We start from the raw sequence: 27569 nt of genomic DNA on the forward strand, positions 1-27569 counted from the left end.
CACTGGTCTGACAAAATATATCTCTGGAGTTTGTCAAATCCAGTTGCATTTAAAATGATACTTTATGCAATTTTAGATCAGTACATAGAAAAGTAATCCGCATTTTTGATTTGGCACGTTTTACGTTAAATGCCCTTCCTAATGCAACCCTTCCCATTTATCCAGGTTTTGGACTGAACCAAAGGGTGCACTGACTTGTGCAACCCTAATGGCTGGGTTGCGATGTTGTATGGTTTAGAGACAGTGGCATTGAGTAAAAGACAGGAGGTGGAGCTGGAGGTAGCAGAACTGAAGATGTTAAGATGTTCGTTGGGAGTGACGATGATGGACAGGATTAGGGAGGTGTGATTGAGATGGTTTGGACATGTGCAGAGGAGGGACATGGGGTATATCAGTAGGAGAATGCTGAGGATGGAGCCACCAGGAAGGAGGAAAAGAGGAAGACCAAGGAGGAGGTTCATGGATGTGGTGAGGGAAGACATGCAGGTAGTTGGTGTGAAAGAGGCAGATGTAGAGGACAGGGGGGTATGGATACAAATGATCCGCTGTGAAGACTCCTAATGGGAGCTGCTGAAAGAAGAAGATATAGGAAAGTGGATGCCACATGGTTATCGCAGGAAAGTAGCCCATAGTGTGTTGTGTCTTCGTTTGTTAATCATGTTTATTACAATCCACACTAAGTTTATGTGAGTTTATTAGTGTGGATGTGGTGAAGTCTGATTTACCCACTGCTCGGATTTAACTCATTCATAAAACTATAGTAATTATTAATGGAGCTCCAGCAGGTGGCCTCATCCAACAGTTCAATTTAAATCTGGAGCTGTATCAGATCTTCTCCTCATCGCAGCACAAAAGCTCACAACTGCACCTGATGCAAATTAGCTTCCAGAATAATCAGCGGAAAAGGGACCTCTTTTTCACCTTATAACGTCTGTGGACGTAAAAACCTTTAAAATGACAAAAGGAAGAAAAAAAACCTGCAAGAAAACACAAGGTTCAGTTCGGTTCGGTTCCGACAGATCCACCAAACCAGACCCTAAAGGAAAAGAAGGAGAAGACTGAGTGAGTGCTGCATTCCTAAACTAAGACAATTAATGAAGTAACCGGAAAAAAATCATTCGGGTGACCGGAACCGGAGCAGCAGTAAATTCAGACACTGGATTTCCAGATGCTGAGAAGGACAGAGATCTGCTCTTAGTCACGGTGAAGGCAGAAGATAACAATCTTTTTAAATTATACTATTATTTTCTCAAAATCCAACTGAATTTCCCTTCGGAGATTTTCCAGTCCGGTTCCGTTACGCGCACGCGATTCCAAACCGAAGATTTCGGAGCGCATGACTGAGAATTCCGTCCACTGCCGTAACAGACATTCTGTCTGGGGACAATGTCAATCAGGACAATTCTGTGACACAGAACCCGGTAATGTGGAGTAAAGTGTCGGGGCCACTGCGGGACGGGAAGATTTTTTAAACGCAGATTGGAAAGACATGACAGAGGGACAGAAGCCACGTGACAGAGGGACATAAGACACATGAATGACATTATTTCTTTTTTCTTTCTCAGCCTCAGAAAAGAATTAGAGCAGGTCGCTTCATGGAGAAATCAGAACAACAGAGAGCAAATCCGGATCAATAGAACACATCGATGAGCTCGAATGGAAGGCTGATGATTGTGCTTGGACACATTCACTTAAACATGCTGGAGGGAAAATGTTGCGCAACTGGGAGGAAACCAGCAGCCTGTTAGAGTAACTGAATCAGTTTGTTGTAACACGTTGAATTGGCTTTGGAACATGGAACACAATTTCATGGCTTCTGTAAAGGTAATGTTAAATAATTAGAACATATTTGCAACAGTGATCTTGATGTGGATGATCAGAGCTTTGAGTCACAGGTTTATTCTGCTCTTGTGATTCTTCCCTGTTCCTTTGAACGTGTAATTATGGGGTGACTGCTGCTGTTACTCAGTGAAAAAGTCATGGATGTAAATTTTTCCTCGGTTCTTGACAGCGATTTAGTGCGACGTGATTCATCAAAGCGTGTTCTGACTGGCTGCTTTCTTTCTCTCCTCATCCTCACCACTCTGCTGGGAAACACTCTGGTCTGTGCTGCTGTCACAAAGTTTCGCCATCTGCGTTCCAACGTCACTAACTTCTTTGTTATATCACTGGCCATTTCAGACCTACTGGTGGCCAGTTTGGTGATGCCGTGGAAGGCAGCTACAGAAATTGTGGGATTCTGGCCTTTTGGTGCTTTCTGCAATATCTGGGTGGCATTTGACATCATGTGCTCTACTGCTTCAATCCTGAACCTATGTGTCATTAGTGTGGACCGATATTGGGCCATTTCCAGCCCGTTTCGCTATGAGCGCAAAATGACACCCAAGGTGGCATTCATCATGATTAGTGTGGCGTGGACTTTGTCTGTTCTTATCTCCTTCATTCCTGTGCAGCTGAATTGGCACAAAACACAAAGTGCACGTTACAATGAACTGAACAGCACCTATGCTGAACTTTCACAAGACAACTGTGACTCTAGTCTCAATCGAACATATGCCATTTCCTCCTCCCTCATCAGTTTTTACATTCCGGTAGCCATCATGATTGTCACCTACACCCGCATTTACCGCATTGCCCAGAAGCAAATTCGCAGGATATCCGCCCTGGAGCGAGCAGCAGAACATGCCAAAAACCGCTACAGCAGCATGGGCAACAGCAGCAGCATAGACTCTGAAAGCTCCTTTAAGATTTCCTTTAAGCGTGAAACTAAAGTCCTCAAGACACTTTCGGTCATCATGGGGGTGTTTGTTTTCTGCTGGCTTCCCTTCTTCATCCTCAACTGCATGGTGCCTTTCTGCGAGCCCAATGAAAGCGTGGACTTCCCATGCATAAACACAACTACCTTTGATGTCTTCGTCTGGTTTGGCTGGGCTAACTCCTCACTCAACCCAATCATCTACGCCTTCAATGCTGAATTCCGCAAAGCATTTTCTTCCCTTCTGGGCTGCCAAAATGTCTGCCCTGGAAGCAACTCTATTGAGATTGTAAACATCAACAACGAAGCATTCAAACAGGTCTTACACCTTCAGCCCAAGGGCCTAATCTCCAAAGGTGGTAGGAACAGCAGCCATGTGATCCCACATAGCATACTATGCCAGGATGAGGAGGTTCAAAAGAAAGAAGAGAATTTTGGGGTTAAGTCCCTGGTGCATCTCTCCCCTTATATGTCTGACAACCTGGACAGTGATGCTGATATTTCTTTGGAAAAGATTAACCCCATTACACAAAATGGGCAGCACAAATGTATACCTTGCTGAACTTAATGGTATTAAGAGCTAGCAGCACAAAAATCACCTCTTTAAAAGATCACTTGGTTCAGAATAAACATCTGGTGAGTTTTCAAAAATATATTTTCCTTTTGGAGCACTTTATGTGGAGACAGCTTGTGTTGACAAAGTTAACAGGTTGCATTTATATATAAACCTGATTCACATTTTAAAAGTGTTCACATATGAGCGCTTGTATATTTGTGGCAGAATTACTTTAGCAGGTGAAATAAAATCGAAAATACACAAGTTGTGAATTCTGTGTATTTCCTGTCAGCAGTATGTTCTTTCAGTAGTGTATATTTTTATTATTGTGTATTAGTGTTGGATTAGACAGAACTCCACATGCTGCTTGTTATTTTACCTGTGCTTTAATGTGTGTGCTCAAATTCCTCTGTCACAACAGCTGAAAGAAATCACCAAATGTTTGTGATTGGAATTTGAATATTCAGCCACTCTGATGTAAATCTCACTTCAGCAATAAACACAATTTTTCTTTTCGTGCACTTTTGCTTTTGTTCCTCAGTGCAATAACAACAAAATGGTTCTTCATATAAAAATAATGTTAAAGTTAATTTTAAAAACTATTTTGGAAGGTCAATGTTTTATTTGTCTGAATTATGTGTATAAATTAATAATAGATAGAATTCTATAGGGTAGAATTTATTATTGCAGTAACACTTTCATTGAGACAGAAAAGGAATACAAGCTCTGTGTAAATACACAAAGACTGTTCTGGATCTCTGTTGGGCCTCAATATGTTCTGGAAACTTACAGTAAAAGAAAATTTATGAACACTGTTTATGACTGATCCAGAATGTAAGATCAGGATCAATGCAGGAGATCTGAGTTAATCATAATAATACTGTTGCAATTATATTAATTGAACATCCACAGTTGAGTACTATAGTACTGTATTTGGCTACAATGGTCTAAATATAAATGTATACAAGTTATGAATTAATGTTATTCTAATCCACTTGGTGTTTCAGAAGGATATGGGGAGCGATGTTATTATAAAAATATATACAGAAGACACAATAGAAAAAAGTTTCAGGTTTCCATTTAACTGCCTGGAGCTTCATCACAAGTCTAAGTTATTTAAACTAACTGTACCTTCTCTTATGTTGGTTGTTGTGTTGTTTTGTGTTTAATAATCCACACATAAATCAAAGTTAAAGATAAAATACAGGGACTTATGCTCAAACACATATCTTCTGATATATCTTCTGACACCAAATGTGGTAGAGCGGCCTTACGGGTTCACCTTCTACCCAAATGATGGCAATACTCGCTGTGATGTTCCGTGTAAAGTGGTGTTTATTTACAGCGTGCTCAAGTGCAAAGTCCAAATTATATACAATACCCCATGAAAGAAAAAGTGGCAAAATAACAAAACAAAGACAATTATGATGAAAGTAAAGAAAACTATATACAAAATAGGTGCACCTGCTCATGTGCATTCACTACAATGCACCACTCCTACAACTCCACCCCCCCCCCCCCCCCTTTTGAATTGGGAGACTGGTTTATAAAGTGTTAGCCCCTCCCCTTGGACTCAACCATTTCACCCAAAGGGGTTTGGTAATTTTGTAGCTAGTCACAGAATGGCTTAATAACAATATAAATATCAATAAATAATAAACATAATAACAATAACAACACTAATAATAACAATAATAATGATAACGAAAATTACAACAATGCCAATAATAATAATAATCACCCACAAAAAAAATGTCCCATCAACATCAATTTGCAGACTTCCTGTTTTGCCGCGCATGCGCGACGTAGCGCTGGCGCTTTAAAGCCAGCCGCTATTCAGCGCTCTGGTTGGCTGCCATCCAAGCTCAACCCGGAAGACCGACGCAACAAACAGGTGAGTACACAAAGTTTTAGGAAGTCCTTCCGTGTGTGTGTGTGTGTGTGTGTGTGTGTGTGTGTGTGTGTGTGTGTGTGTGTGTGTGTGTGTGTGTGTGTGTGTGTGTGTGTGTGTGTGTGTGTGTGTGTGTGTGTGTGTGTGTGTGTGTGTGTGTGTGTGTGTGTGTACCCACAGCGCTGAAGCAAGAAACAGAGGAGAAGTGAAAGTATAGTGTGTATTGTCATGCTGACCATAGGGACAGTTCACTCACAAATGAGTTTTGAGGTTTAGGCTTATCTTCACAATAATACAGTACAGAGACTGAAAAGAATGAAACACCTGCAAAACTGTAAAACTCCAGGCTTTGAGAATAAAAGAAAGAAAAACTCTCTGTGTACGCTCTTCATTAAATACAAGAATTGGGTAAATAGGTAAATTTATACAATAGAAATGTTTTTTATATAAAGACATTGCTATAGAGCTATTCTGTGACAATGTATTTTGGTGTAATAAAATATATAAATAAATCTGAATTGAGTAAACCAGCTATCAGTGTTACACAAGTCAGGTGACTCTTAGTGCCGGTCTCAAGCCCGGATAAATGTGGAGGGTTGTGTTATGAAGGGCATCCAGAGTAAAACGTGACAAATCAAATATATGGATCACAAATCAGAAATTCATAGCGGGTCGGTCGAGGGCCGGGTTACCAACGACCACCACAGGTATCTACTGTTGACTGAAGGAGGAGAAGGAGAGGATGAAGACGTCTACAGAGACAGCAGAGAAAGGAGAAGTGAAGGAGAGTGGAGGATAAGGTGAGGAGGAAGATGTCTACAAAGACAGCAGAGAAAGGAGAAGTGGAGGAGAGTGGAGGTTTGGGTTGGTACTTTAGATGTTGGTACTATGACTAGTAAAGGGAGAGAGGGAGCTGATATGATGGAGAGGAGAAAGATAGAGATGTTGTGTGTTAAGGAGACCAAGTGGAAAGGAAGTGAATCCAGGAACATTGGAGGTGTTTAAACTGTTTTATCATGGTGTGGATGGAAAGAGAAATGGTGTAGGGGGATTCTGAAGGAAGAGTACAGTAAGAGTGTAGTGGAGGTGAAGTGGAGGTGAAGTGAGGAACGTGTGGCTGGAAGTTGAAGGCGTAATGATAAATGTCATCAGTGTTTATGCTCCACAAGTGGGTTGTGAGATGGAGAAGAAGGAAAAATTCTGGAGTTGGATGAAGTGGTAGAAGGTGAACCTAGGAAAGAACGATTGGTGATTGGTGCAGACTTTAATGGGCATAGGTGAAGGGAACAGAGGTGATGAGGAGGTGATGGGTAGGTATGGTTTTAAGGAGAGGAATGTGGAAGGGCAGATGGTGGTAGATTTTGCTAAAAGGATGGAAATGGCAGTGGTGAACACGTATTTTAAGAAGAAGGAGGATCAGAGGGTGACGTATAAGAGTGGAGGAAGGTGCACACAAGTGGTCTATGTTCTATTTAGGATATGCAACCTGAAGGAGATTGGAGACTGTAAGGTGTTGGCGGGGGACAGTGTAGCTAGACAGCACTGGATGGTGGTCTGTAGGATGGTTTTGGAGGTGAAGAAGAAGAGGATGAGAGTGAGGACTGAAAGAAGAATAAGATGGTGGAAACTGAAGGAGGAAGACTGTAGTGTGAGATTCAGGGAAGAGTTCAGACAGGGGCTCGGTGGTGGTGAAGAAGTGCTGGATGATTGTGGAACTACTGCAGAAGTGATGAGAGACAGCTAGAAAAGTACTTGGTGTGACATCAATTCAATTCAATTCAATTAATTTTTATTTGTATTGCACTTTTAACAATGAACATTGTCTCAAAGCAGCTTTACACAGATAATGTGGTGGATAAAAGTGAATATGTTCTTTATAAGCAAGTTTGTCCTTGATGAGCAAGCCGGTGGCAAGATCTGCACCTTTACCTAAGAAAAAATCTACTGATAAAATGCTTGACTAAATAAATACGTTTTCAACCTCGACTTGAACACTGAGACGGTGTCTGAGTCCCGAACACTGATTGGAAGGTTGTTTCATAACTGTGGGTTTTATAAGAGAAACATCTGCCCCCTGCTGGAGTCTTCATTATTTGAGGTACCAACAAATAGCCTGTACCTTTTGATCTAAGTAGGCGTGGAGGATCATCCTGGTGCAGAAGTTCACTCAGATACTGCGGCGTGAGAGCGTTAAGTGCTTTATACGTCAGTAGTAGTATTTTATAATCAGTGTGAGATGTAATTTGGAGCAGTGTAGATGATTAAAACAGGGGTGATGTGATCATATTTTCTAGATCTAGTGAGGACTCTTGCTGCTGCATTCTGAACTAACTGAAGCTTATTTCTGCACTTACTCCAACACCCAGACAGTAAAGCGTTACAGTAGTCTCATCTAGATGTTACAAAACCATCAACATCATATTTCTAATTTTAGCAATATTTCTAATTAGAAAGAAGGAGATCCTGGTGATATTATTCACGTGAGACCTAAAGGAAAGACTCGGGTCAATAATCACACCAAGGTCTTTGACTGCTGTACACACTGAGACAGAAACACCATCCAGAGATGCTACAGAATCTGAAAGTTTGCTTCTAGCTGCATGTGGTTCTAGTAAAAGTACTTCCGTCTTATCTGAGTTGAGCAGAAGAAAGTTATCAAGCATCCAATGTCTAATTTCCGTTACACACTCCTCAACATTAAGCTGATCTCTCTCATCTGGCTTTGCTGAAATATACAGCTGTGTATCATCAGCATAGCAATGGAAGCGAATACCATGTTTATGTTTAATTTCCCCCAGAGGCTGCAGATATAAAGAGAAAAGCAGTGGGCCTAAGACAGATCCTTGTGGAACACCAAACACTTAGAGAGTGTGGAGAACTCACCATTTACATCAACAAACTGATAGCGATCAGTCAGATAAGGCCTGAGGAGAGAACTGTTCCCTTTATTCCAACAACGTTCTCAAGTCCAGCAAGCAAGAGATGATGATCAATGGTGTGAAAAGCTGCACTGAGGTCGAGCAAAACAAGTAAAGCGACAAAACCCTGATCAGAGGCCAATAACAGTCATTTACCACCTTAACTAGCGCCGTCTCTGTGCTATGATGAGGCCGAAATCCTGATTCCTCAGTAGATGTGAGCAGAACTGCTGTGCTACAACCTTTTCTAGAATCTTGGAGATAAAGAGGAGGTTTGATATTGGACTGTAGTTGGACAGCTGACAGGGTGAAGGTCAGGTTTCTTAATTAGGGGGTTGATAACTGCAGTTTGAAGGATTTAGGTACAAACCCAGTGCTAATGGAAGAGTTTATTATTTTAAAACAGGTTCAATTCCCTCTGGAATGATCTGTTTGAAGAAACTTGCAGGCGAGGGATCGAGAATGCAGGATGATGATTTTGATGAGGAAATAAATGAAATGAAGTCGTTCTCTTGAATAGGAGTGAAGCTTTGTAATTGATGGTCTGTTATAATGACACTGCTGTCTGCAGGGTTATTTATAAAATAGTTTGGATTTATTTTAATCGTCTGGATTTTTTGCCTGATGTTTTCAACTTTATTATTAAAAAAGTTCATGAAATCATTACTACCTATTAATGGTGTGCATGTGAGTGCAGTGCTTTTATTTCCTGTTCATAAAAATCTAGGATTCTGCTTGTTATTTTCTATGAGGGTGGAGAAATATGCTGATCTAGCAGCACTAAGAGATTTTCTAGAACTCAGGAGATTCTCCTTCAATGCTATTTGAAATACTGTCAATTTTGTTTGAAGTCATTTACGTTCTAATTTCTGAGTGGTCTGTTTTAAGGTGTGTGTATGATCATTATACCACTGTGCTAATTTTTTCTTCCTGATAATTTTGGTCTTAAGCGGAGCTCCATCATCTAGAGTATAACATAAAGTTGATTCTAGGTATTCAGTGGCCCAGTCGAGCTCTGTGGGGTCAGACGGAGATTTATTTTATATCATCAGTTCTGGACGATTATTGATAAAACGTGCTGCTGTAGTTGACGTGAATGTGTTTAACATGGTAACGTGGTGAGGTACTAATGCAGTGACTGAGGCAGATTTAAAAAAAGATAATGGTCTGCAATAACTTGAGACTGTGGATTTATGACTAAATTTTGTAGTTTTAATCCAAATGATAATAACAAAAGTGTGTCATCACTATGAGTGGGTCCCATAACATTCTGATTAATTCCAACTGACTCTAGAATGAACACAACTGCTGCTCTTATGGAGTTTTCCTGATGATCAAAATGAATATTAAAGTCACCAACAATTAATGCTTTGTGTAAAGAAGTAGCCAAATTTTGATGAAATCTGCAAATTCTATGAGAAAATCAGAATCGGGCCCCTGGGGGTCTATAAATAATAATTAATCGAATTGACTGACTGGAACTCCTTTCAGACACTGAATATTTTTTTTGCTGGTGTAAAGAACTTCAAATGTTTTACATTTGTGTTTAGTCTTTTGTGTGACGTTTAGATTATTATTATAAATAGCTGTGACTCCGCCTCCTCTGCCATTTAAACGGGGTTGATGTATGTAACTATACCCAGGAGGGTATAGTTAGTGTCTTGTCTTGTCACCTGGCTTGGCTTTGCTGAAGGATTATATATTACACAGAGGTGTGTGAGAGAATGAGGGATTCAGGCAACACTGCAAACCAGGAATAAAGAAAAAAACTGCTGGTGACAGATTTAAAGCACAAATGATTGAATTCTCACTGCAGAATCACAGTAAAGGTGTTAGGAATTAAAAAATTAATTAGAAATAGAAGATTTATCTGCTCATTTTTGTACATTTCAGTGTAAAATGTACCCCCTGGTATTAGGACTAATGTTTTATTACTATAAATAATTAAACAATAAGTAATATTAACAGAAAATGATCATTCATCAGTTACAGAAACACCATATAAAGATTTATGACGGTGATTAGAAACGCAAGTAAACTATTTAAAATATTTGTGTAAAATACAAAAAGAATTATATTGTAACACTTGAACTCCTGTTTTAACTGAATTGGATCACCATTTCTACTGACATCCAATTCATGTGGATCAGATTTTTGTGGTTTAGATTAGATTGGTGTAGATCAGATTAATGTAGATCAGATTGGTGTACATCAGATTTGTTTCTTCTCTCTCAACAACCATGGACCTCCTCTGCCCCCCGACCACTAAACCCAAGAAGACTTCTTGTCCCACACCCTGGCTGTCAGAAGTCTTGCACAGCAATCAACGAGAACTCAGATCAGCAAAGAGGAAGTGGAAAAAAAATCACAACTCGTTGTAGACCTCGCATCGTACCGCGCATTTCTGAACAAATTTTTTTCTGATGTGACTTCTGCTAAGACTGCCTTCTGCAAGAAAAAGTTTGCAGCCTCTGCACAAGATCCTCGTAAGCTCCACAACATCATCTTTTCAATACTGCACCCACCTGCTCCACCTGCTCCATCCTCCCTGACTGCTGATTGCCTCCTTCTATAATAAGAAGATTAGGGAAATCTGCCAGACCTTCATTTCCTCCCCAACAATGACTACACAACACAGCCAGGAATCCCCTACTCCTTCGTTGTCAAGCTTCTCAACCATAGCAAAAGATGAAATACTGAAAGTCATCCAATCTTGCAATCCCACCACCTGTCCTCTGGATCCAATTTCTTCAGCTATACTTCAGACCATCACACAAGATCTCCTGCCTTTCACCTCCACAATCATCAACAGGTCCTTAAAATCTGTCCATGTGCCAACTACCTTCAAGCAAGCAAGGGTCATTCCCAACTTGAAGAAACCTGCTCTGGATCCATCAGATATCAACAACTACAGACCGGCATCACTTCCCTCCTTTCTTTCTAAATCTCTGGACTGCACTGTTTTTAACCAACTGTCTGTTTATCTCTCACAGAACAACCTCCATGATCAGAACCAGTCTGGGTTCAAAGCGGCACTTTCCACAGAGACGCCCTTTTGGCTGTTTCTGAGAAACTACATGCTGCTCAACCAGCCAAGCTGTTATCTGTCCTCATTCTCCTCGACCTTTCAACAGCATTCGACACAGTCAACCACAAGACTCTCTTATCTACCCTCAGGAGCCTCGGTGTCCGTGGAGCAGCATGGAGGTTTGCTTCCTCCCTGGAAGGTCGCTCATACCAGGTAACATGGAGGGGTCCACATCTGCCCCATGCAGACTCTCCACTAATGTCCCACAAGGCTCGATACTTGGTCCCCTCCTTTTCTCCCTCTATACCCACTCTATATTAATTTCCAGGTCAGTATCTCTGAATAACTCTTCATAACTCTTTGCTCTCTCCTTCAGCCACTGCTCACAACCTTGGGGTAACTATGGACAATCAACTGTCCTTCACCTCACATGTTTCTAATGTGGCTCGTTCTTTTCCTTCAACATCCTACAACATCCGAAGGATTTCGACCATTTCTGGCAGGTCTTCCTCTGAACGTTATTCAGCCACTGCAAATGATCTAAAACGCAGCTGCACGGCTTGTGTTCAATCTGCCGAAGTTCTCCCACACCACCCCACTGCTGATCCTCCACTGGCTTCCAGTAGCTGCACGTATCAGATATATAACACTGATGTTCACCTACAATGCCTAAAAAATGGACCAGCACCATCAGAGACCTCATCACATCTCGCACTGCACCACGCTGTCTGAGATCCTCCAGCACTGCTCCACTGGTACCACCTTCTCTCAGAAGGAGAGGTAAGTACACTTCAAGGCTCTTCTCTGTTCTGGCACCGAGGTGGTGGAATGAACTTCCCCTAGATGTCCGTACAGCAGAGTCCCTGACTATCTTCAAGCGACGGGTAAAGACCTTCATCATCCTGAACCACTTAAACTAACATTTTTTTTGAAAAATCATTTCAACAGAGTAGTAGTCTGATTTATATTAAGTTTGTAATCCGGTGTAGATTTAATCATTACTAGAGACTTAAAGCACTTTTGTACGTCGCTCTGGACGTCTGCTAAATGCTGCACAAGTGTATGTAAATGTGTAGATCAGATTTGTGTTGATTGGTCTAAGTGATCATTTGCTTAAACTAAATACGTTCTGGTCTCCTTTATAATTCGAACAAAAATGAAAAATGAGAAATAGCTATCAGGTCAGAGCTGATAACGGGGCAAAGTAGATCTTAATATAATGCTCATTGGATGGTTTGATTTAAGTCTGAGTAAAGACATAATTATGTTAATTCCCTCTTTTAGTTATATATCTAGAGTTTTTATGTAAAGCCAGTTAAGAAGAAAGGGGTGCAGGCAGGGTGGAGTGGGTGGAGAAGAGTGATAGCAGGAGTGATTTGTGATAGAAGAGTATCTGTGAGAGTGAAAGGGAAAGTTTATAGGACTGTAGTGAGACCTGAGGAGATGTAAGGTTTAGAGACAGTGGCATTGTGTAAAAGACAGGAGGCGGAGCTGGAGGTAGCAGAGCTGAAGATGTTGAGATGTTTGTTAGGAGTGACGACGATGAACAGAATTAGAAATGAGGACGGGGGATTTGACGACGGATGCTTTTGAGACCCCTAATAGGAGAAGCCGAAAGAGGAAGAAGTAAAACCAGTTGAAGTCACGACAGCCAGTGTTATTTATTATATTCTATGTATAATTAACACATCAAAATATCACAATAAATTAAGTTAGCTTATGTCATTGTCTTGCTTGTTTAATCTAAGATTGTGTTTTCATGTACAGTAACTAACAGTAAGCAAACACATTTTTTTCCCATTAATATTATTTTTATATTGAAAATGCAAAACATATTAAAAACCTTCACCACATTCAGCCAAACCAGCAGACACAAATGTATTCCCTCTGTGAACAGACAAAGCATTCAAGCATCATTTCTGTTTTAACAATCACTTACACTGTCCATCCTTCTTGTACATGGAGGAAATTGTCAGTGCAGCTTGAGACTTAACACAAAGATTCAGGCCTAAACTGGGTCAGTGTTATATAACATGGCTGATGGCTGTCCCTAGAAAATGACTACTGAAATTAAGGTAAATGGCTTTAAGATGGACCAGCTGGGTCTTTTCTGGGAATAGCAGAAAGAATGTGTCACAGGGGCCATCATCTGGAACATAGCATGTATTCATCACATTTTATAAAGCATGTGTTAGGAGATGAAGAGTCTCCTAAATTCTCAAGGTCAACACATAATCAGATCTTATTTACCGCTTTCATTTAATTGATAACTTTATCCATTATTATTGTTCCTTGACATAAGCAGAAAAAACACATTTCCTTAAAGAAATGATACAAATAATTAAATACTAGTGTTATATTTTTGTATCTAATTTTGAATGTAGACAGATCACTATTGTTCTGCAAGTTCTAGCATAAACAAACACCTGATAATTAGATGACTATAATACGTAAAACATGTCTTCGATATAATGTAATTGTATTTGAATAGCTTTACAGAAATATATATATATATATATATATATAAAGGGATGGATGGTTGTGTATGACAGATATTGACAGAAGTACAGATTAAAGTGACCCAGTATGATTGTGATTGTCATTAAAGTGTCCATGTGCTGGTATAAAAGTGATAAATGTGAAAGTGAAATGGTATAAATATATAATGCTTGTATTACACTGCGGTCATATTTTAATTGTCATTTGGAGTTGGAGTAGTAAAGAGATTTTTATAGATTTATACAGCAATAAATATAAAATATAAATATAAAATGCAATAGAAGTTTTTCTAAAGCAATCATACTGATGTGCACATTTATCGTACTTTTCTAAATAGAAAACTAATAAATTAAAAGGCTTTAAGATTTAAGTTGTAGAATTAATGACAGTACAGGAAGGTGAAGCTGCTTTAGCAATGCTATGTGATCTTTCTGGTCTTTCAGACAATAAAATAAGTGTTTCTTATTTTATCAGACACAGGATCAACTGTAAGGATTATTTATGTCTACTAATAGATTTCATTCTATCGTAAATTCATCCTGCAAAATGCATTACAAAATATGTATTTACTATGCAGTGTGAACTGAACACAAACTATTTCATATTTCCACATGGAGTATATGAATAAAAAGTTATAATATTATCAATTGATAATAATAATAGTATTGATAGCATTATGCCACACTGAATTTTATTCAGGGAGAGGGCCAATTGTTATGTTCTTGATCAGAATGCGAAGACCCCCAACAAAAAAAAATTAATTAAATAAAACAAATAAAGACATTCACTTAAGTATTTCAGTCCACTAAAATATAGATTATGCATTTAGGATTTAACATTAACAGATTTGAAAAACAGTTTGCACTGAATACTTAAAAGTAAATGTATAAAAGTAAAATACTTTAATGAAACCCTTGCACTATGTCATTTATTACCAAATATAAAGTTATGTACTGGGAGCATGTATAGTGTAATATGCTTACAATGTATTTGAAACTTGGCAGTAGTCAAAACAGTAATCTTATGAAATGTTCTGTGAATCATGAATTTTTGCATCCTGTATAAGAATGATGGCATCAAGACTATTATCTCTTGCTCGTTCTACAAAACAAATCATTTGCAAAGATCACATTACTAAGAAGAAATGATTGTCATGCTACAATGAAAGATGTCTCTGATGAGTCAGGCAGTCTGATTACATTTCACTGAAAAGCAGCTGAAGCACTTTAAATACCATTTTATCTTGATTATGATTATCTCCACTCTGTGGAAAGAAATTATATCAGCACATTTTTAGATTTGATAGCTTTGCTAAAGATCCTGTTAAAATGGGAGATTAAAAAAGCAAGTTAACGAAATTGGTGAGTTGTTCATGTGCCAGTGAATTTCCTTTGATCCGATGAGATTGCTGAGCTCTTTAACGAGATGTCAGAGCGTAAATACAAGCTAAATCTTTTGCCTTTGTTCAAGACATCAAGTCTTAGCTGAGGAGTAATGTGTTTAATTAAATGCTTTGATATTAATTTATTCCTGTTTCTAATGAAAATGGTGGGAAGCATTGGGCATGTGCATGATGTTTATTATTTAAATAAGAAATCAAAGTGTGCGCAATAATACATTTGGTTGGAGAGGGAACACAATTATAGATAATTGCTGGTCTGAAGACAATGTGTAGGTGGAAGCGTTCAAAGGATCATGTAACACAATTAGTCGCAGCATAATGTGAATATACAATGAGACGGGTTTAAAGGGAGGAGAGAGGAAGATCTACATGTGTATCTGATTTCTCTGTCTTGGATATTATGACTTTTTTAACATCTGTTATTTTTACATCATATTTATTACATTACACAGAATTCAGTATGAGTGTGTTTTACAGATGCTTTTAGTTTAAGATCTAATCAAAACAGTAGCAACAGTTAGAATACATTTGGCTTTTAATAGCTCTTAAAACTAAAAACTGTGGTTTAGTAAACATCCAGTTCTCGGCAAAATAGTCGGTAAGTAGCAGTAGTTTGTAGTGGATTTAAAACTCAACAGGAAGCCAGTGTAGGGAGAAGATTGGGGTTATATGGTGATATTTTCTCGACCTTGTGAGAACTCTAACCATTTAGCTCCTAAATTCTGGAACAGTCTTCCTGACAGTGTTCGGGGCTCAGACACACTCTCCCAGTTTAAGTGCAGATTAAAGACGTATGTTTTAGCGAATTCTACACATCACACACATCACATCATAACCTTGTGCTCCAGAACATCTGATCACATGCACATTATCAACTTGTGCTGTTAATATCATGAACAGCAGCTACGCTAATTCCTCTCCACTGCTTCTCTTTCTTTCCCCATCCCGAGGCATCCTAAGGTTCCTCCAGCTCCAGTCACGTCCCACCTCATGAAGATTGTGGACCTTTAAAGCAGTAGATGCCGAACCCGCAAACATCCTGAACCATCTAGAGACGTACCAGTGCCAGCTGGATCCCACTTCATGTGGAGTTCGGACACTGGACCTCTTTGAGTGTTTAAAGGCTCTGGCATGGAGAAGCTGGTGGTGAATCTGTGATGATCTCAAATTTTATAAGTTGCTCAGTAGCTCCTGTATAAGACTGTAGAAAAAACATTACTCATAATCACACACTCCAGTGCTCATGTTAGTTCTCACTCTCCAGTCTCACTCTCTTCTGTTCTGTATTGTTTAAAGACTATAATCACACTCTTGATGTCACCCAAATGAGGATGAGGTTCTGCTTTTGAGTCTGGTTCCGCTCAAGGTTTCTTCCTCGTAACATCTAAGGGAATTTTTCCTTCACCACAGTCTCCATGGTGTTAATCAGGGATAAACACACATCGTTCACCTTCATTCTAGAATTTGACTTGACTTCATCCTAAATGCTGTAAAAAAAAAAATCCCTTTACAGGGTTGAATAACTGACAATTTTCTTTTTAAAATATGATAATAGAATAATTAAAGTGTAAAGAAACGACCAACATTACAATACAATTACAATACAATACAAATCCTTTAAATTTAGGTGTGTATCACAGAGCCACTATCTGTAACTGTGTGTTAGAAAACTGAACACTCCAACACCATAGTTAAGTTTGTGGAGTAGCATTAGGCACATGGTGCACACACCACTCAGGCTGAAGGAGAGTCAGCTGAGGTCTGCTTGTGTCATTGTGAACACCTCTGTATTGTGAACACACATCTATAGCCACCAATAGACAAAAAGTTAATGTAAAGTTCATGTAAACCATGATATTTGTTTACATTTATATAGTTTGTATCTGCCCCTGATATAAAAAAAACATATTTATATTTTCCAAAAATAAAAAAAATAGTAGCCATATTTCTAGAGCTGTGGCCTGTATCTGTTAATACGGTTGAATGAATAATTGCTGTAAATGCAACTTATAAATACTGTTAAATGCAGAAACAAGTCTGATTTTGTTTGTTCTACTTTCTGCCAACCACGTAAAAGGTCAAACAGTTTTTTGTATCTCCAGATGTACATTCTCTATGCAATCTTTCAAAAAATCTGTAAAATTTTAATTATGATTACAATAGTCTTGCTGTTGCATGTACCAAGCAATTATCTTTGCACAAGTCAGGTGACTCTTAGTGCCGGTGCCCGGATAAATGTGGAGTTTTGTTATGAAGGGCATCCAGCATAAAACATGTGCCAAATCAAATATGCGGATCACAAACCCAAATTCCATAGCGGATCGGTTGAGGCCCGGGTTACCAACGACCACCACAGGTATAGTTAGCCAACAGGGTACCGGTGGAAATTGTGCTGCTGTTGGGTGAAGGAAGAGGAGGAGAGGAGGAAGACGTCTACAGAGACAGCAGGGAAAGGAGAAGTGGAGGAGAGTGGAGGTTCGGGTTGGTACTTTAAATGTTGGTACTATGACGGATAAAGGGAGAGAGGGAGCTGATATGATGGAGAGGAGAAAGGTAGATATGTTGTGTGTTCAGGAGACCAAGTGGAAAGGGAATAAGACCAGGAACATTGGAGGTGTTTAAACTGTTCTATCATGGTGTGGATGGAAAGAGAAATGGTGAAGGGGTGATTCTGAAGGGAACACCAACATAAAATATTTAGTGTCCAAAAGCAGGTATAGTCAGTCAATTCCATTAATTATTATTTATAGACCCCCAGGGGCCTAAATCACATAGAAATTGCAGATTTCAACACAAATTTAGCTACTTCTTTAGACAAAGCATTAATTGTTGGTGTTTTTAATATTCATTTTGATAATCAGGAAGACTCCTTAAGAGCAGCAGTTGTGTCCATTCAAATAAATTCAATTCAATAATTTTTTATTTGTATTGAGCTTTTATTAATGAACATTGTCTCAAAGCAGTTTTACACAGATAATGTGGTTATAAAATGAATTAGTTGTCAGTTTGTTGATGTAAATGGTGAGTTCTCCACACTCTCTCAGTGTTTGGTGTTCCACAAGGAACTGTCTTAGGCCCACTGCTTTTCTCTTTCTATCTGCTGCCTCTGGGGGAAATTAAACATAAACATGGTATTCGCTTCCATTGCTATGCTGATGATACACAGCTGTATATTTCAGCAAAGCCAGATGAGAGAGATCAGCTTAACAATGTTGAGGAGTGTGTAAAGGACATTAGACAGTGGATGCTTGATAACTTTCTTCTGCTCAACTCAGATAAGACAGAAGTACTTTTACTAGAACCACATGCATCTAGAAGTAAACTTTCAGATTCTGTAAGATCTCTGGATGGTGTTTCTGTTTCAGTGTGTACAGCAGTCAAACACCTTGGTGTGATTATTGACCCGAGTCTTTCCTTTGAGTCTCATGTGAATAATATCACCAGGATCTCCTTCTTTCACCTTATAAATAATGCTAAAATTAGAAATATGATGTTACAGGATGCAGAAAACTAGTTGATGCTTTTGTAACATCTAGATGAGACTACTTAGACGCTTTACTGTCTGGGTGTTGGAGTAAGTGCAGAAATAAGCTTCAGTTAGTTCAGAATGCAGCAGCAAGGGTCCTCACTAGATCTAGAAAATATGATCACATCAGCCCTGTTTTAATCATCTACACTGCTCCCAATTACATCTCACACTGATTATAAAATACAAACCCGATTCCAAAAACGTTGGGCCACTGTACAAATTGTGAATAAAAACAGAATGCAATGATGTGGATTTTTTAATTTCATTATTTTATTCAGAATACAACATAGATGACATATCAAATGTTTAAACTGAGAAAATTTATCATTTTAAGGGAAAAATAAGTTGATTTTAAATTTCATGGCATCAACACATCTGAAAAAGTTGGGACAAGGCCATGTTCACCACTGTGTGGCGTCCTCTCTTCTTTTTATAACAGTCTTCAAACGTCTGGGGACTGACGTTTGCTCAAGTTGCTCAAGTTTAGGAATAGGAATGTTGTCCCATTCTTGTCTAATACATGCTTCTAGTTGCTCTTAGGTCTTCTTTGTCACATTTTCCTCTTTATGATGCGTCAAATGTTTTCTATGGGTTAAAGATCTGGACTGCAGTGTGCTTTAGCTCTATTGTGAATCTACTCTCTTCTGGTAAGGTAGGATTCTAACTTTGTATATCTACTTAACTCAGTTGATTCTAGAATGTTGGTCGGTGCTTATTAGTTCTGTCAGGTGATTAATCAAGGGTAGTTTCATTCTCACTTGAGGTGTGAATTGTGGGCAGGGCTTACTCACTTATATTGAAGCCGCTCCGCTACAGACAGTTGTAGACAGTTGTAGGTAGCCCCCCTAAGGTCAGTAACGCTTAGTGTTTATTTAGAATTTTTATTTTTACTTTTTCTATTTAAAATACATTCATGTCAAATTGGGAGATCAGTCATATACCTTAAACCCATCTCTCCAGTCTCCTCTTACAGACACAGAACAGAGGTCACATTGTCAGTAACCTCACCTACCCTCCTCTATAGTCTCAATCTCAAACAGTGGTAGTAGGTGGGCTCTGGAATCGCCAGCCTGAGACCTGGATATCCCCACAGAACACTGCTACACCAGCTGCTCTGTCTTCTGCATATGCTTTCTCTCACTCACCAAGAGAAACCAGTAGAGGTGGTGGTACGGGTTTACTGTTATCACGGAGATGGTGTTTCACACCTCTCCTTTTGTCAAATCTAATCATGTCTTATTTTGTATTCCATGCAGTTTCAGTTACCTCTCCAAACAACCTCTTCATCATTGTCATCTACCACCCTCCTGGTCCAGTCAACCACAAGACTCTTTTGTCAACCCTCAAGAGCCTCGGTATACGCGGAACAGCATGGGAATGATTTGCTTCCTACCTGGAAGGTCAGTCATACCAGGTAAAATGGAGGGGATCCACATCTGCCCGGTGCAGACTCACCACTGGTGTCCCACAAGGCTCGGTACTTGGTCCTCTCCTTTTTTGGCTCTATTCCCACTTCATTGGTAAAGTCATATCCTCACATGGGTTTTCTTACCACTGCTATGCAGATGACACTCAACTAATCTTTTCTTTCCCTCCATCAGATACCACTGCTTCAGCTCAGGTCCCGGCATGTTTGACAGACATATCTTCATGGATGAGTGATCATCAACTAAAACTCAACCCCAGCAAAACATAACTGCTGGTCATCCCAGGTGATTCATCTCCAGGTCAAGATCTCCAAATAACTCTTCATGACTCTTTGCTCTTCCCTTCAGCCACTGGTTATAACCTTGGGGTAACTATGGACAATGAACTGTCCTTCTTCCCACGTGTCGCTAATGTGGCCCGTTCCTGTCGATTTCTTCTATACAACATCCGAAGGATTCGACCATCTCTGTCCACACAGGCTGCCCAGGTGCATGTTCAGTCTCTTGTCATTCCAAGACTCGACTACTGCAACTCTCTGCTGGCAGGTCTTCCACTTAACGCTATTCGTCCACTGAAAATGATCCAAAACGCAGCTGCACGACTTGTGTTCAATCTGCCCAAGTTCTCCCACACCACGACACTGGTATGCTCCCTTCACTGGTTTTCAGTAGCTGCATGCATCAGATTCAAAACACTGATGCTTGCCTACAAGGCCAAAAATGGACCAGCGCCATCTTATCTCAGAGACCTCATCACATCTCGCACTGCACCATACTATCTGAGATCCTCCAGCACTGCTCGACTGGTACCACTTTCGAGGTAAGTATACACCACAAGGTAAGGATACTTAAGGGCTCTTCTCTGTTCTGGCACTGAGGTGGTGGAATGAAATTCCCCTAGATGTCCGTACAGCAGAGTCCCTGGCTATCTTCAAGCGACGGTTAAAGACTTACCTCTTCCTGGAATACTTAAATTAGCACTTTCCAGGTTTGCTTTGTAGAATTCAAGAGTTATATTTATATTAAGTTTGTAATCTTGGGTACCAGTGTAGATTTCATTGCTAGAGACTCAAAGCACTTTTGTACGTCGCTCTGGATAAGGATGTCTGCTAAATGCCGCAAATGTAAATGTAAAATGTAAATGCAGGCTGGCCATTTCAGCACCCGGATCATTCTTCTACGCAGCCATGATGTCGTAATTGATGCAGTATGTGGTCTGGCAATGTTACGTTGGAAAATGAGAGGTCTTCCCTGAAAGAGACGACATCTGGATAGGAGCATATGTTGTTCTAGAACTTGGATACACCTTTCAGCATTGATGATGCCTTTCCAGATGTGTAAGCTGCCCATGCGACACGCACTCATGGAACCCCATACAATTAGAGATGCAGGCTTCTGAACTAAGCACTGATAACAACTTGGGTTGTGCCATATCCTTTTTAGTCCGGATGACATGGCGTCCCACTTTTCCAAAAATAAATTTAAATTTTGATTCGTCTGACCACAGAACAGTTTTCCACTTTGCCACAGTCCATTTTAAATGAGCCTTGGCCCAGAGAAAAATGCCTGCGCTTCTGGATCATGTTTAGATATGGCTTCTTTTTTGACCTTTAGAGTTTTAGCCGGCGGCGACGAATGGCACGGTGGATTGTGTTCACCAACAATGTTTTCTGGAAGTATTCCTGAGCCTATGTTGTGATTTCCATTACAGTAGCATTCCTGTATGTGATGCAGTGCCGTTTAAGGGCCCGAAGATCACAGGCATCCAGTATGGTTTTCCTGCCGTGACCCTTACGCACAGAGATTGTTCCAGATTCTCTGAATCTTTGGATGATATTATGCACTGTAGATGATAACTTCAAACTCTTTGCAATTTTTCTCTGAGAAACTCCTTTCTGATGTTGCTCCACTATTTCTCACTGCAGCATTGGGGGAATTGGTGATCCTCTGCCCATCTTGACTTCTGAGAGACACTGCCACTCTGAGAGGCTCTTTTTATACCCAATCATGTTGCCAATTGAGCTAATAAGTTGCAAATTGGTCCTCCAGCTGTTCCTTATTTGTACATTTAACTTTTCCGGCCTCTTATTGCTACCTGTCCCAACTTTTTTGGAATGTGTAGCTGTAGTCATGAAATCCAAAATGAGCCAATATTTGGCATGACATTTCAAAATGTCTCACTTTCAACATTTGATATGTTTCTATATTCTATTGTGAATATAATATAAGTTTATGAGATTTGTAAATTATTGCATTGCTTTTTTATTTACAATTTGTACAGAGTCCCAACATTTTTGGAATCGGGTTTGTACAAGACAACTTCACCTGCTTGTGACCTTGATGCCTCCCTCCCAGATGCTCTGAACAACTTCTATGCCCGGTTCGAGGTGCAGAACAACATGGTGGCATGGAAGACCACAACTCCTCCCAGTAACCAGGTGCTCTGTCTAACCACAGATAAAGTGAGAAAAACTCTATGCAGAGTTAAAAGTTAAGTTAAAATTTGATAAGGTGGTGGAAAGTGAACCTAGGAAAGAAAGATTGGTGATTGGGGCAGACTTTAATGGGCATGTAGGTAAAGGGAACAGAGGTAATGAGAAGGTGATGGGTAGGTATGACCTTAAGGAGAGAAATGTGGAAGGGCAGATGGTGGTAGATTTTGATAAAAGGATGGAAATGGCAATGATGAACACTTATTTTAGGAAAAAGGAGGATCATAGGGTGACGTATAAAAGTAGAGGAAGGTGCACACAGGTGGACTATGTTCTTTGTAGGAGATGCAACCTGAAGGAGATTGGAGACTGTAAGGTGTTGGCGGGGGACAGTGTAGCTAGACAGCATCGGATAATGGTCTGTAGGACAGTTTTGGAGGTGAAGAAGAAGAGGAGGAGAGTGAAGACTGAAAGAAGAATAAGATGGTTGAAACTAAAGAAGGAAGACTGTAGTGTGAGGTTCAGGGAAGAGGCCAAACAGGAGTTTAGTGGTGGTGAACAGGTGCTGGATGATTGGGCAACTACTGCAGGAGTGATGAGGGAGGCAGCTAGAAAAGTACTTGGTGTGACATCTGGAAATAGAAAGGAAGACAAAGAGACGTGTTTGTTGAATGAGGAAGTGCAGAAGAGCATAAGAAGAAAGAGGTTGGAGAAACAGAATTGCGATCGACAGAGGGATGTGGTGAAAGCCAAGGAAAAAGCATATGAGGAGCTGTAGGTGAAGTTGGACACTAAGGAAGAAGAAAAGGATTTGTAGTGATTGGCCAGTTAGAGGAACCGAGCTGGGAAGGATTTGAAGGAGATCGTGAAGCAGGAAGTGGATAGGATTAGTAAGGAGGAAGTGAGAGCAGTGATTAAGAGGATGAAGAGTTTAAAGTCAGTTGGACCAGATGATATACCAGTAGAAGCATGGAGATGTTCAGGAGAGATGCAGTGAAGTTTTTATCAAGATTGTTTAACAGGATTTTGGAAGGTGAGAAGATGCGTGAGGAATGAAGAAACGAGTGTGCTGGTACCGATCTTTAAGAACAATGTGCAGACCTGCAGTAACTACAGGGGAATAAAGTTGATCAGTTACACCATGAAGTTATGGGAAAGAGTAGTGGAAGCCAGAGAAGTATAGAGAAGGTCAGGAGGAGTTACATTGTGTTTGTGTATTTAGGGAAAGCGTACAAAAGGGTGGAGAGAGGAGTTGTGGTATTGTATGAGAAAGTCTGGTCTGTCAGAGAAGTATGTGAGGGTGGTGCAGGACATGTAAGAGGACATTTAAGGGGACTGTGGTGAGACCTGAGATGTTGTATGGTTTAGAGACAGATGCATTGAGTAAAAGACAGGAGGTGGAGCTGGAGGTAGCAGAGCTGAAGATGTTGAGATGTTCGTTGGGATTGACGACGATGGACAGGATTAGAAATGAGTTTATTAGAGGGACAGCGCATGTAGGACGTTTTGGAGACAAGGTGAGGGAGGTGATTGAGATGGTTTGGACATGTGCAGAGGAGGGACATGGGGTATATCAGTAGGAGAATGCTGAGGATGGAGCCACCAAAAAGGAGGAAAAGAGGAAGACCAAGGAGGAGGTTTATGGATGTGGTGAGGGAAGACATGCAGGTAGTTGATGTGAAAGAGGCAGATGTAGAGGACAGGGGGGTATGGAGACGGATGATCTGCTGTGGCGACCCCTAATGGGAGCAACTAAGTCTTGCTGCTGCATTCTGAACTAACTGAACCTTACTTTTTTACTTATTAGAAAAGTCTGACAGAAAGGCATTACAATAGTCCAGTCTATACGTATCAAAAGCATATTTATTTCTGTCATGCATGCATGGACACAAACACATAGATAGAAAGTTATAAGGTAGTAAATCTCATGGCAAACACTTACCTTTTACACTGGGTCAAGTCAAAAAGCTTTTATTGTCATCACAACCATATATATATATGTGACGCAGTACACAGTGAAATGAGACAAGGTTCCTCCAGAACCCTGGTGCTACATTAAACAACATGAAGCTACATAACAGAGCACAGAGTTAAGGTCTAGTATGTGTCTTCGCCACATAAAATGCATCGTATGCAACCTGGTGCAAACAGTGCAAGACAGACAACACGAGACAGTGTGGGACAAATACACAAAACACATAATAGCGCCACCCAGTAAACCTACTGTATATTACACAGAGCAGTGTGTAAGAGAGAAATGAGTACAGGAGTAAACTTGTAATTAAACAAAATGTAAACAAAAGGGTTTGTGCAGAACAGCAACAGCAGCAGTGAAAAAGATACGTGCAGAAACGGCATGTAAACAGTTTGTTGTAATGAGTGGTGCTGAAGACATGGATGTGTGAAGTGATTGAGTGTGTGTTGAGTCCAGGTTGTACAGATCAGAAATCAGTGGTGGGCAGTCAGGGGCCAGTAAATCCTTCTCTGCTGGACTAAATACTATCAGAAGCACTGGCCTACATTTACAACCTAAATTCTAATATTTGTTTCATGAAATTGTTTTAATTCATTTCCAAATGTTTATTCTCTTCATTTCGTTTCTCTCGGCTGAACTGCTTCCAGTATGTGTAAAGAGAGATTTTTTTTGTCCAATCAGATTTCAGCCTCTATGTGCTGCCATGTCAATTTAATCTGCCCAGAGCCTTTAAAGTCTGTACCGCTGGCCTTTTTACCTTAAAGAATATTAGCAACAGGTCTGTTTCTTTAACCAATCAGATTTCAGATTCTCCTCACAGGGCAGCTCACTGACCCAGAATAGCGTCAGCATTTTCCATCCTCTGATTGGTTGGTCAGAGGAAAACTGTTACAGCCGAGTTTGACTGGTAAAACACGTGTGTAGCTCTGCACACATTAATACATCTGAGTTCGACTTTTTTATGCCTGTGGAGAAAAAGAAATTGATTTGGTCTCAGACATACTTCAAAATCCATTTTGAAAATCAATGTAAAGAAAAGCTAGACATTGTAAGGAGGTCGGTCAACCACGAAGCTAGCTAGCGTGTCTCAGCCCGGGAAAGGGTTTGTTCTCCACTTTCAGAACTGTGTACCACTGGATTACAGCCTCTGGGGGGCGCTGCACATTATGAGTCTGCATCTCTGGTGAGTAGGTTGTGTTTTATTTACATTTGAATGTTTTTGTCATGTTATTAGACAAATATTGATTGTGTACTGCTCCAGATGTTGTAGGTGCACAGTTGTGGTTGTAGTGTAGAGGTTTGATGTCTTAACTGGTTTTGTTGCTTTAGTAAAATGCTTTTCACTTCCATATGTGAAATGCCTCTCGTGTTGTTATATTGTGTATTTGTACAGTATTGATGGTTTCTATAATTGCGACGTGATGGTGGTATTAAGAGGTGTATTAAGTCGGGGAAAGTCTCCACTGAAGGCCCAGGTACCAAATGCACGGCCCGCCACTGTCAGTAACACAGTTGAGTGTGTGCGTGCGTGAGTTACCAGGTAAAATGTTTCCATTCTTGTACTCTCATGCTCTTAGTCAATGGTAACAACACTATCCAAGAGCAGCCAAGGGCATCCAGCACTCATTTCGCATCTAATTAATTGGCACCCAGACTCATTTGTGAAATGCAAATATAATATCTGGCACAATGGCAAGTGACAGACAGCCATCGACCGCTCTAGATATTTGCCTTTATAAAGTAATATGGCTTTAATCTGGAACCAATAGCGGTAGAGGTGAACTGAAAACCGTAAACGAAACATTAATTTGAATACAAATAAGAAATGTTGTGTAATTTACTTTGTTACACTGAAGAAATCTTAAAATGTTCAAAACATTGCTTTTTTCTGCTGTAACCACTGATTACTAGTCAAGTTTATTTCTATTGAGCTTTTCACAACAAACATTGTCTCAAAGCAGCTTTACAGAATTTAACAGTAAAGGTGAATGCTTTTTACTACAGCTACTGTTCGTAATTACCCATGAACCTAAAGATCTTTTCATAGTTAAGGGCCACAATGTCATATCAGAACATGTACGCTTTTAGAACAACTTACATTTATGTTGTTTACAAATATACAAGCCTGGATATTAAGTTGCAAATTACAAATGTGTCTCTAAAGAGCAAGTCTGAGGCGATAAAGAAAATCCTGTGATCTAAAGATGAAACCTTTAGAGAAACGAGACTCAAAAGGAAACTAAACCTCATTCAAGATACTAGAGTCCTATGGCTACCCACAGAATAACATCCACAGCCATCTTTATGATTTCCATGTGGTGACAGCACAGTAATCTCATGGTGATCCTCCTGCAGAGTAAATGCAATGTGTTACATTTACTTCATTACTGGGAAGTAGAGCTCTCGAATGATTTTTAAACAACAAAAAAAAGTACAAATGTATAATGCATGTGTATTATTCACATCTTATTTAGGACTTAGTACTTTAGGAACAGGAAATAGAAAGTTGTTAAAATTACTACTGTACATGTCTTTTCAGTAAAACAAGTTTATGTTCTCCAAAATACATTTTTAACAATGTAGGATACAAAGAACTTGTTCGGTTACCCTAGCAGTGTACTTTAAAAAAAAAAAAAAATGCAAACTCTAATTTTTTTATAAAAGTACTTAATTTATTCAGACCTCAAACTTCCCAGAATCCTCACTACAATCTAAATCTTGGTCTACCCCACTGTCTTTCTAATTAGGTTTGTGTTTATTTTAGGTTTGTAACGTAGATAGTGTGGGCATCTTCTCTGGGAATTCCAGGTCCACTCTACGAAATTAATTTGATTTAAAACAAATATGGTTTATTTTTTTTTACTCCTTGAAGTTAATGATTACCAGAAACTCTACTAATACCGAAGTGTACACCTGTCCAAAAAACAGAGACAACCTTTTAACATGAACCAAAAGCTGGCTTTTTCTATTTCAGAGAAGCTCTTGAATCATAGATACTAAGGGGGCAGAATGTTTCAGAAAATATAATCCAAGTTCTGTTTGTGCTCAGAATTCTAAAAACCTGTTAGTGGAGAAGCTACAGCACCGCAATACTCCACCATTGCTTTTAATTTTGTCACAGATGTACCTCCTGTGTGTGGACCATCAGAACAATAAC

At 39.7% G+C, this 27569-nt stretch overlaps 1 protein-coding gene across 1 annotated transcript; it reads left to right on the plus strand.

Annotated features, from left to right (window-relative positions):
- The first annotated feature begins 766 nt into the window (after positions 1-766).
- On the plus strand, positions 767-3826 carry drd1b (dopamine receptor D1b). The gene has a single exon (XM_083564394.1). The coding sequence runs from the start codon at positions 1980-1982 to the stop codon at positions 3315-3317; it is 1338 nt and encodes a 445-aa protein (XP_083420520.1). The 5' UTR covers positions 767-1979; the 3' UTR covers positions 3318-3826.
- Positions 3827-27569: the final 23743 nt, after the last annotated feature.

Source organism: Silurus aristotelis, assembly GCF_946808225.1.
Source record: "Silurus aristotelis genome assembly, chromosome: 16".
Taxonomy (NCBI): Eukaryota; Metazoa; Chordata; class Actinopteri; order Siluriformes; family Siluridae; genus Silurus; species Silurus aristotelis.

What these genes read in the sequence shown, in the direction of transcription:
- drd1b (XM_083564394.1), top strand. Translation starts at nt 1,980, where the DNA reads ATGGATGTAAATTTTTCCTCGGTTCTTGACAGCGATTTAGTGCGACGT.